The sequence below is a fragment of the Cololabis saira genome, chromosome 3, assembly GCF_033807715.1.
Source record: "Cololabis saira isolate AMF1-May2022 chromosome 3, fColSai1.1, whole genome shotgun sequence".
NCBI lineage: Eukaryota > Metazoa > Chordata > Actinopteri > Beloniformes > Belonidae > Cololabis > Cololabis saira.
The window spans coordinates 25,545,135-25,556,886 of NC_084589.1; the positions used below are offsets into that span (position 1 = coordinate 25,545,135).

An 11,752-nucleotide genomic window follows, 5' to 3' on the forward strand; every position below is an offset into this window, starting at 1 on the left:
CTAGATAAGCCAGTCCCAAGCCAGTCGCAACCGCCTTGTTAATGCCATGTGAACGGGGACATAGATATTACAGTCTGCGCATGCTCGAGATTTTCCCCCGGGTGGGGTTTTCCCCCGGGGGAGGGGATTCACCTGGAAGTGAAAGGAGACGACGACGCTGCTCAGTAGCACCCTGGGGTGTCGTTTGACTGCTTCAGGGGTGTCGTCAAAATATTTCCTATTCTGACATTTCATATATAAATACTGTATTTTCGCGACCATACGGGCGCCGTGTGGAAAGGCCTCAGTCTTGTGTCATTTCTGTATTTGAAACACACACGGCGCACCGACCGAAAAGGCACACACACAAGAACACACACACAAGAACACACACACACACACGCACACAAGGTGCTATTTAAAAATACAGCGGGAGCAAAACTTTGTTTGATTGTAGGCTACTTTATTTCAGTTTTTACATTAATCAAACCCATTAAGTCTCATCCTCTGTTTCTGCATTAAAGAGCTCCGCTAAATCAGCTGTGCCAGTCCGAACTCCTCGCTGTCAGAGTCTCGTTCCGTGCCGTGCGGCGCCTCGGAAATGCACGCTTTTGCAAAAGCTCGCAAAATAGTCCCAGCAAACACGTTAGCCCACGGATCAAACTGTGGCATAACTGGCCCGGCGTTGCTTCCACTCCTGGAGAAACTATTCTCCCTCTTAGTCATCCGTTGCTCACACGCCGCCTGCAGCCTTAAGGCTGATTTATGGTTCTGCGTTAACCAACGCAGACCTTATGGCGTAGGGTACGCGGCGCACTCACCGAACGTTGCGCGTCGCCGCGTACCATACGCCGTAGGCTACGCCGTCGATTTTACGCGGAACCATAAATCTGCCTTTATTCACCCGCCCGAGACTCTCCTTTTATTCTCCCCACCAACCGCCCGTGCGCTCCCTTTGCCAGCTCTCTGGTGATCTCCCTCCAGCAGCTGCCACTTTATTGAGGTTTTTGTAGTGAAATGAGGAGGAATCATAGAGATAACTTCTCATTTCAACTAACTGGATCAGCCGTTCCTCATCCATGATTGTTTCCTACAGCGCTTTCAACGCAGGCGGCAGGAAGAAAATATAAGCAGGTCTACCGTCCGACCAAAGTGGGGAAAAAAACAACAAAATAACGGCGTGAGGTGACGCAATGAAACAGCGAACAGCTGGAGTGAGCGGCGTGTTCGTGGTGTTAAATGCAGCAAACATGTCACATCATTACTGGGATGTGGGGAAAAGCAGAGGACACGAGAAATGATCAAATAGGTACCAGATCTTGTTGGATCCGGCACAAATTAAGCTCAAATAAGATTAAGATAAGATTCTTGTTAGGCTATATCTTATTATTTTATCAGAACCTTCCAGCCTGGCGATCTCCCTCCAGCAGCTGCCACTTTATTGAGGTTCTTGTATTGAAATGACTGTTTCCTACAGCGCTTTCACCTTTTTTTTCCAACTTTCAACCGGCTTTCAACGCGACCGACAGGAAGAAAATAGAAGCAGGGCGTGCGACAAAAGTCCAGCTCAAAACGGCGCGCCGCGTCGCTCGCAACCAGTATAGACAGTGCAAATAAAACATAAAGCAATGGAACTGTTTTTGACGCTGACGCTCGCTCGCGTCGCATGCAGTGTGGACACGGTGTAAGATTCGCATTTACAGTCAGAGCGATGCAGCGCGGTTTTTAATTATATTTTACTCTGGGGTGTCGTGAGATTTTATTCACTTTTGAAAGGTGTCATGACTGAAAAAAGGTTGAGAAAGGCTGTTTTAGACAGATTATTAATAGGAAAGCAGTGAGAATGCACTTTTTCCTTCCTTGTTGTTGTTAAGCAGAGGTCAACCGGAAGTGGCTCTTTGTTGAAATGGTTACCATGGTTACCTCGGGTACAGCGCCACCTAGCGTCACGGAGTCAGCCATGCTCTGGTTACAGTGGCTTATTCAATCTGATTCAGTCTGTTCTCAGAACAGCATGTGTACTCAGACAAGTTGATCCAATCTTCTGCATGTCATTATCTGATCAGATCTGCAACCAGCTTGAATCGCTGCATGTGTACGTACTGAGTGAGAAAAAACAAATAACTCCGGTAGTTTATTAGCAAAACTTTAATAGTCAAGTAAATCATTAATGGCTGATATTCAATTCATAGTCACAGCTCCAAATCACTGATGAGAAAATACAAAAATGTCAAGACTTGATGTTATTATTCAGAACCCTTATTTCTTAGATTTTTTCGGAACAACACTTTTGCTAAGGTTTGTGAGACTAGCACACACAATAACAATATAATCTAGAAGGTCAGCCTGTGACAGTGGAATTCTTGTCTGCAAAATTCTGAAGTTCTTCCATCTCCCTATAACACGTTCGACATGTATCCTGACACGTGACAGTTGTCTTGATGTGTCGACCTCCTGTGCAGAAAGTTGCTGTTTGCCTTTGGTGAAAGCTGGAATGCGAAGGGTGGCACCATGAGCTGCAACCTTAATTTCATTAACACTATCAAAAGATGATCCTGTAGAGAGAGCTTCTTGCTGAATATTTTTACACTTCCTGCAATTTTGGTGCACAACCAGTCAAAGAGCACAGATGTTATTCTAGTGATAAACAACAGTTGTACCATGTTGCACTTAATATTTGAGTATGAAAATGTAGACTTCTTTAGCTCCTCTTTAAGTCTCTCATTTTCATCTCGCAGCTGTTGATACTTTTCCTGCAGGTTGACGTGGTCACTCTTCAGCTCGGTGTACCTCAGGTTCAGGTCATTGTATTCTGTCCTCGTGACTGGGATGTCCTCTTCAGCTTTAGCAGAAAAGAGAACAGCTGAGAATTGAAGACGAGATGGATGGATGGATGGATGGATGGATGGATGGATGGATGGATGGATGGATGGAGAGGTGTATAGAGAACACAAGAGGGGCATTGGAATCAGTAGAGGACAGTTGTGAATAGGAGAGGAGAAAAGGACAGGGACAAGGAGATTTTATTTGTCACATACATAGACCTAAGATGAATTGCAACTGTGTTAGTCTACACTGTGCATAAATATGGGTTGTAAAGAAAAGAATGGATGTGGAGATCAGCATAGGGGGAGAATACTCAACATGGTTGAACCATTATACATACAATGAGACTTGAAATGACACAACAGTGGCTACACTTACTAGGACTGTGATCCATGCTGGTGATTCCTCTGGAGTTCCAGGAGCAGGAGCAGGTTGATTTGGTGGAGCAACCAGAAGTCTTTCACTCCATTTCTTTTTTCTTTGGTACCTTCACATAAAAAAACTCAAATGAACAAAAATACTGATCTCAAGCTGTAATACAATACATTCCCATCTTAATTATCGGTTATGGTTTGCTTAATACCAAAATAAGTAAACCCTTAATATTCATGAGTTAATCATGTCATTAGGTTAAGCTAAAAACACAAACAGCTAGGTCTCATTTATTGTATTTTACCTTTTGATCTTTGCATCAGGGTTTTGGTTTTGTTTAGTGTATGAAAAAATAGAGGGCACAAAATCAGGACTGTCGTGGTCCAGTGACATCTCACCTGTAAAAAGAAAGAAACACATTAGCCAAATAACACCAGATAACCACTTTTCAAGTTTCTTAAGTGTTCTGAGATGCTCAAATCAGAGAAAAGACAACCAGGGCACACATCCTAAACAACAATGATGCTAGAGCGTTAAAGCTGTTAAGTTACGTGGAGCTGCTGTACACCCATGGATCTATAATATTAATAATATTAATAATTATTATGTACACCACACTGAAGCTCTCAGCTGTATGAGTTAGCTACTAGCTAGCACCAGTAGTAAACTTACAGTCTATGGTAGCAAACACTTACAACACACTTACTCTACCTACAGCTACTCAATTAAAGGCATTCAAGTAAAGCTAAACCAGATAGCCACGATAACTCACCAGATATGAAATGAGCACTGCAAACGCGGGCATGCTTGATGATCCTCGGTCCAGTCGGTGCTTTTGAAATGGCCTGTTTCCTCTGGGAATTGCAAAAAAATTATGTTCCTCGGGATTTCGATTTGTACACCCGTACACACAACAGCTGGTGGGCATGTTGTTCTTCTATAACGTTACTGCAACTCCAAAAACGCAACTTAAGAAACAAATCTTCCCTCGCTCCATTCAAACTCATGCAACTTCTTCAGCACTTCCGCCGCAACAATGCGCGCGCATCCTGTGATGACGTAGGCTGGAAAGGGGTCTATTAATAGACTACAAAGGGACATGCTGATGATAATTAAGAGTTCTGCGTGATCTTTGACTACTCTTTTTTTTATTAATGCATCAAAATTAACATACAGGGAAGTTGGAATCAGCAAAGTCTCTGTGTACATCATGCCAGTGAAATAACAACAAATAGCAAAAACATAAAACATTTGGAAGTACATTCATATATCAATGCAATAATATAATAGTGATTTAATATCAACCTAATCTAATGGAGAACAAATTAAATAAAAAATAAATACGTAAATAAAATACATAATACAGAGAGGAAGAGTTACATTAGTAATGTTTCTTTTGTACTTCATATTCTGTGTTGTCATTTGTTCAGCATAATATTCATATTTTCATGATCATGTGATCATAGGTCTACAGTATTTTTTTATTTTCATTCATGTTCTGCATGCAATTTTTATGATGTATTATTTATTTTTATTTTATGATTTTGTATCCTCATAACTATATTGTTAAATGTTATTAGGTGGGGGCTCCTCTTTTAACTGCACTTATTTGTGTGATGTTATTTTTTATTGTATGTGCTAAATAAAGTAAACTAAACTAAACTAAACTATAACATTCAGGGGTTTACATTTTTAACATTGTTGAGGTGTACAAGTATAGATTTACATTCAATTCAATTCAATTTTATTTATATAGCGTCTAATACAACAGATGTTATCTCTAGACGCTTTCCAGAGATCCAGAATATGAACATAAACATAGACATAAACCCCCGAGCAATTATTACATAAACAATGGCAGGTAAAAACTCCCCTCTAGGAGGGAAGAAACCTTGAGCAGGACCAGGATCATAAGGGGGGACCCTCCTGCCGAAGGCCAGACTGGGGGAGTCGGGGACGTCAGCAGCACATTTATGATTCTTCATATTCTTTATGGATGTGATAAGGCTTTCAATCTCAAAGAGAAAAGGATGGATGTTGGGGGATTATTTGGCAAATTTTTGTTTATGAATATGGGACCTCCCCATCAAAAGTACAAAGTTAGTGACATAGTCAATATTCTTCAGGCCATCGCTTTGATAAAAAGTAACTATATCTTTCAGAGAGAAGGTATAATTTCTATGCACAAAATTAATGACGCTACGTCTTTCCAAAAGGCTGAGGTTTTGGTACATTCATAAAACAAATGAACAATAGTCTCCTCTTGCTGTCCACAAAAAGAACACATCCTGTCAATATCTACAAATTTTGATATTATCGAGTTAACAGGATAAATTCCGTGTACAATTTTGAAATGAACTTCTCTAATTTTATTTGTGATCTTTGACTCCTCTACTCATGTGCTGTGCCATCTGATGTTGTGTGCTCTGTAATCCAATCAGAATGGGAGAGAGTGTAATCCACGTTAATCCCACATACAGGGAAACCATGGATAAATTTGGCCATTAGAAACAGCAATGATCTGTGAGGACCGTGTCACAACACAGCTTTAATGCTAAAGCAGTAAATGCCTCAGAGCCTGACAGCCTCTTTACTTTTCTTTGTTTGGATTTTTTTCTGCAATTCTGTTCCTGATCTGATCTCGTCTGACAGCTGCCCGGCTGTATTTTGAGACCTTGTTGTCAGGGTTACATCTCCATAGTTACTCTCCCAAAGGAAAGGGAGGGGTTTGCAAGGGACCCTCATGTGGATGGAGTAAAGAGAGACAATAATGAAGAAGAAAAAACTGTAGCAGAGAAGTTAGAGGGAAGGTTACCTGTGGAAGAGCAAGTGAGGTCAAAACCTACAAGAAGAGGACAGAGTTGGACTGAAACCTTTTCAGGTAGGACTCTTATTGTGAGAGAAAAAACACGTGGGTTAACTGTTACAGTCATGTACAAGAATTAACTTCATCATCACGTTTTGTCATGTTTTGTAAAACTTGTATACCGTGTGTGGGTGCAGGATGGGCTATGATCTGGAGAGGTTTGTTGGTTACGTGAATGAAGGGCTGCTCTGCTGTGTTTGTCGAGACGTGCTGGAGCGCCCCCTGCAGGCCCCGTGTGAACACGCATACTGCAGCGGCTGCATCAGCAGCTGGCTGCTGCATCACCACTCCTGTCCAGAGGACAGACTTCCCCTGGATGTGAGCAGTCTCAAACCTTTGTACAGGTCTGTTTACATCCCTGCAGCTGTGGGGTTTTTTCCCTCTCAGTTTTATTCACTCTCAACTTTCTCTCAAAGGTTTTGCATCTGTTCATCTATATCAGGGGTCGGCAACCCGCGGCTCAAGAGCCGCATGTGGCTCTTTAGCGCCGCCCTGGTGGCTCCTGGAGCATTTTCAAAATTGTTTGACCTTTTTTTTCCTTTTTTTCTCATTTTTTCTCTTTTTATCTCTTTTTTTTTCCTTTTTTTCTCTTTTTTTCTTCCTTTTTTCTTTTTTTCTGTTTTTTTTTCTTCTTTTTTATTTTTTCTTCTTTTTTCCTTTTTTTCTCTTTTTTTCTTCCTTTTTCCTTTCCTTTTTAATCTCGACATTTCAATTTTTCCCTCGACATTTCGACCTTTTTCTCGAAATTTTGACTTTTTTCTCGACATTTCGACTTTTTTCTCGAAGTGCATAATAAAAAATAAATCTTCCCCCAGTTCTAACTAATATAGATACATGCAGCATGTGTTGCCTTCATTCTAAGGCTGATACAAGACTCTTAATTTTTTGCGGCTCCAGACATATTTGTTTTTTGTGTTTTTAGTCCAATATGGCTCTTTCAACATTTTGGGTTGCCGACCCCTGATCTATATTGTAAAATGTATTGTTTATTTATTTATTTTTTTTACTTTTTAAGTTTTCCTTTTTCACAAATAACAGAACATTTCCCCCTACACAGACAATCAAAAAGTGCATATTAGGTCGACATTAATACAGACAGCAAGATTACTTATTGAGACAATTCCCCTTCTTTTACTACAACCCATTTCCATCAGAATCCAAATACAACACAACATCTCCCCATCTTTGGTCAAAAGTGTCCATTTTCATTTGTAGCTTTGCGGTCATCTGTTCCATGATGTAAACCTGCTTCAGTCTCTGCTTTCACTGTGTTGCTGTCGGTGATTTACTGTCCTTCCAATTCACAGAAATCATTTTGTTGGCAATCAGTAACAAAATCCGCAGTATATATCTCTGTTCTGCGTTATACGTTTCCTTTGCTACAGCTCCCAACAAGTACACCATAGGATCCAGAGGAACATTTACCTTGACAATAGTTTTCATTTCTGCTTTGACATTTTTCCAAAACACTTGAATTATTGGACAATCCCAAAAGATATGTGTGTAATCCCCAATTCCTCCACAATTCCTCCAACACATTTCAATCAAAGGTGTTTTGACAAACAAAGAAATATTCAGGGGAGTATTAAAATATCTCATTTTTAATTTACAATCAAACTCTTTCCATAATTGACTATTTAATCATTTGTGACTGTCCATACATAATTCTTCCCACAGACTATCTTCGATTATAATATTTAGTTCCAATTCCCATTTTTCCTTAATATTCAGTGTGTTTTGTGTATCAGTTGAGATTCTTTTATATATCTGAGATTCATGATTTTTATTTGGGATACAAAATGTATTGTTTATTTAACACAGACTTTTTCTGTTTGGTTTCTTTTCTTTGTTTGATGGCAGGTACATGCGCAATGACTTGAACCGCCTACAGGTTCGTTGCGTGAATGCAGAGCGAGGATGTGAGGATGTCTGCTCCCTGGAGAGCTTGCACACACATGAGGATGAGTGTGAGTTTGCCTTCATATCCTGCTCCAACTCAGGTATGAAAACCATTTAGTGTTCGATACATACTATATATATATAATGTGGTTCTATATCTTAGTTTTCATAATTAAATTATATTGATACCCTGGATGTGTATGATACCAGGGTAATGTGACACCTGCGTATGCCAACAGATGAGCCACCTGTTGTGGCTCATCTGTTGCTACGGTTAACTCGTAAACAAGTGCATGTGTAAATTATGGGACTAAAATCTCCCAGAGACGTTGCACAAAGTTGACTCAAGGTTTGTCATTCTTGAAAGAACAATCTGTAAGTCTGAACGTTTGTATACATATGTTGTTTTGTGCTCATCATATCATTCTAACCTGTCATCGGCAGGTGGAGAGTACATATGTTACCACTGTGGTAGGTATAGTAGCAACGTTTGAGCATGCAGTGTGGCTGTTTGCAGTGTCAAGCAGGGCAGTCAGTAACTACGGTACATTTGTTACTTCTGTTAATGTCTGATTGCTTTTCTAAAGTCCTCTGAATACTCTGCTCTTACCACTGTTATCGGTGTGAAAAGATATTGGCATTTCTGTGTTTCATTGAATCATCAAAAAAGAAAAAAAAATCTCTTGCAAACTGAAGAAAGCAAATAGGATTGCAGTAGTTCAATGCTTCAGGTTTTCATTTTGTGTTTCGTGATGCACTGAATGTTAGTAGGCGAGACATTTGTACTTCAGACAGGTCAGTTTAGGATCCAGAGTCTTTTACTGGTCTTCTTCGAAAACGTTTTATGAATGCTATTCAGTATTACTTGTACCTTCACAGATGTGAAGGTTATCCATGATACATATCATATATATCTTATATATGAACTAATGCACCTACATACTGATGATGATCTTCAGAGTGTACACTCACCAGCCCAGATAGTCCCACTCCTGCACCCTGCCTTTTTCCCTTTGACAATGATGACAGGGTTAGACCTCTTCTTCTTCCTTTTAGCTGGATAAATTAGCTATAAGAAATAAGTAAATGTATGGAGGCATGGTCCTTATTCTCCTTAGTCTGCATCCTCAACTTCCAGAAAAAATATCAAATGTTAATTTCTAATAACACAGGACAGTTTTTCATGTGCTTTCTTTTTCTTTTACGCCTGGAAGATTTTAAAATGTCATTAGCTGGTGTAGCAATGACCATTGTTCACTGAAGGCTGCTTTCTCCAAAGTAATTTGTATTACAAAAATCTGTTTCTCTTTTGAAGATCGTGGTCATTCACTTCTGGTTTTCAGACTAGTCTGATGCATAAAGAAATGTTTAGTAAATTGATTCAGTGTTATATGTGATTAAAAAAATAGATATAAATAGATAATAAATCATTCTTTGGCTCTTATTATAAACTACCTCTGAAAGACTCAGCCTTTCTTGGAAGTTTTTTTTTTTTTTTTGTAATCAAACATGTTTTTGACCTCCTGCCAGTATGCTAATTACATTTGGAGATGCCCTTCAGTTGTTGATTTACAAGGATTTTTCAGTCTGTTATAGCTGATCTCCCATTTTCTTTTCAAAGTTGTGAGCATGTATGTTCAACAAAACCAACAAGATTTTTCAATTTCAACTTCTGATATGCCTTCATTATATATTTTGTTCAATTAAAGCCCCTGGGTTTGTCACAAGGGTCCAACCTTTTATTCTTTAAAAATGATTTCCTGCTTTCAACAACTTTAGTACATTTTGTGTGTGTGTGTGCACATTATGAAACTAATATAATCCAATACTAATGCCATCATGCTTCTGTTTTAGGCCAAACCAAATTTTCTAAAACAACAATGAAAAATGTCTAGAATATACGGTGTATTATTGATTGTTTTATGTGTTCTTGCTGTCACTTTTCCCTCGCAGGTTGCCCTGTGCAGGTAGAGAGGCGAGGTTTGGAGGCTCACCTGTTAGAATGTAATTTCCGCAGCAGGGAGTGTTCCAACGGCTGTGGCCACACTCTTCTCTCCATCGACCAGTCTCAACATAACTGTGTCGCAGAGCTACGCACAGAGGTGGAAATGTTGAGGTAAGTTTGTCTACGGATATTTATGTTTTTCTGAACTTAAAAAGCATCGTCATTTATCTTACATGAAGGTAATTCTTTTGGTGTTATTAAATGACTGCCATAGGGCGGAGATGCTGTGCAAGGTGGAGGAGGTGAGACGAGAGATGGAATCACGGTTGGACTCGCAGAGGAGACACATGGTGCAGAAAGAGTCACAGCTGAAGAACGAGGTTGAGGAGCTGAAGGTGAACCATCAGTGTCTGCTTCTTGTATCAACAACATTGTACAGGCCTGTCTCAGAAAATTAGAATATTGTGATTTTCTGTAATGCAATTACAAAAACAAAAATGTCATACATTCTGGATTCATTACAAATCAACTGAAATATTGCAAGCCTTTTATTATTTTAATATTGCTGATCATGGCTTACAGCTTAAGAAAACTCAAATATCCTATCTCAAAAAATGAGAATATTCTGGGAATCTTAATCTTAAACTGTAAGCCATAATCAGCAATATTAAAATAATAAAAGGCTTGCAATATTTCAGTTGATTTGTAATGAATCCAGAATGTATGACATTTTTGTTTTAACTGCATTACAGAAAATAAATAACTATCACAATATTCTAATTTTCTGAGACAGTCCTGTATACTCACCAGCTACTTTAAGAATATCAGCTGCGTTGGCAGTACTGAAGTACTCATTGAAGTGAAAATGGTATACTACTTTAAAGACTTAAACTATTTAATTGGCACTAACTCACATGAAGCCCACATTGGTTCATATGTTTTCTCCGTGAAGGGTCAGTTGTCGCGTGTGATCTGTGACATGCGCGCCCTGTTAGGAGCAGAGCGCCTGAGGAGACAGGAGCTGGCAGAAACAGAGCTGGAGAAGAGGGAACTGTTGGAGCTCCTCAGAGACCTGCAAACCACCAGAAGCCCCCAGAGTGCAGAGCAGGAAGTCCAGAACCAGCATCAGGGGGACCAGCAGACATCTGCCTGGCAGGTCCACACAGAGCAAAGAGAGGCTTCTTTACACGCCTCCAGTCTGTCCCTGCACTCAGCTCAGACTTCCCATGCTGCAGGTTCTTCTTCACCTCAGCTGGGAGACGGGGTACGCAAGGGCAGCACCCGCAGTCTGACTCTGGACTGCATCAAGAGAAGGAGCCGAGAGGTGACTGTCATCTGAGTACAATTAAACAAGAGCCAAGCTCTAAGAGAATAAATACTTACTTTGTATGTTTAGTGTTGTTTTTGGGGTGAGTTGCAATAAATCATCAGTTTGAAAACAATACTTGTGTCCTTTCGAATGTATTGTGCATTAAATGCAATTCTAATGTAGACCATTCCCAGGTGGCAAAGCAGGATGATGTGAAAGCGAACATGCATTTTGTAAATTCATTCGCAGCTATTATTTTCTTGTTAATAACTTGAAAGAGATCACGATAATGGGCCTTTCCATTTCTATATCCCTCAGGTTTCCATGAAAAACTATTTTTTTGTGATGAGATTATTCCAATTAATATGATTAGTCACAGCTTTTTCTTTTTAAAGTCGTATCTGTCTAAATTGATTCCTTGATTCAAGATGTAAATATTTTCAAAAGTTTGCAAATCTAGTTTGTAAAGCAAGGTACCTAAAGAAAGTCTTGGAGAACAAGAAGCATGTATTAAAAAACAACCACCACTTAGTGAAATAGTATGTTTTCATTAATG

The 11,752-nt window shown here is 39.6% G+C and overlaps 1 protein-coding gene and 1 long non-coding RNA gene across 3 annotated transcripts; one reads left to right on the forward strand and one right to left on the reverse strand.

Moving 5' to 3' along the window:
* Positions 1-2,261: 2,261 nt before the first annotated feature.
* Positions 2,262-4,227, reverse strand: LOC133441002 (uncharacterized). 2 transcript variants are annotated; one of them, XR_009782382.1, is made up of 4 exons: positions 3,950-4,227; positions 3,482-3,575; positions 3,184-3,292; positions 2,262-2,821 (listed from the first exon to the last, which is right to left on the reverse strand). It is a non-coding gene; the product is annotated as an uncharacterized LOC133441002 (long non-coding RNA). The 2 variants fall into 2 exon arrangements; XR_009782383.1 differs by having other exon boundaries at positions 2,262-2,842.
* A 1,470-nt stretch (positions 4,228-5,697) lies between these two features.
* On the forward strand, positions 5,698-11,506 carry rnf41l (ring finger protein 41, like). The gene is made up of 6 exons (XM_061718367.1): positions 5,698-6,058; positions 6,181-6,387; positions 7,904-8,043; positions 9,896-10,058; positions 10,162-10,282; positions 10,840-11,506. The coding sequence occupies exons 2-6, from the start codon at positions 6,182-6,184 to the stop codon at positions 11,224-11,226; spliced, it is 1,017 nt and encodes a 338-aa protein (XP_061574351.1). The 5' UTR covers positions 5,698-6,058; position 6,181; the 3' UTR covers positions 11,227-11,506.
* Positions 11,507-11,752: the final 246 nt, after the last annotated feature.

What these genes read in the sequence shown, in the direction of transcription:
- rnf41l (XM_061718367.1), top strand. Translation starts at nt 6,182, where the DNA reads ATGGGCTATGATCTGGAGAGGTTTGTTGGTTACGTGAATGAAGGGCTG. An exon ending in AGTCTCAAACCTTTGTACAG is followed by an intron (nt 6,388 to 7,903) that starts GTCTGTTTACAT and finishes GTTTGATGGCAG; the next exon opens with GTACATGCGCAATGACTTGA. An exon ending in ACGAGGTTGAGGAGCTGAAG is followed by an intron (nt 10,283 to 10,839) that starts GTGAACCATCAG and finishes TTCTCCGTGAAG; the next exon opens with GGTCAGTTGTCGCGTGTGAT.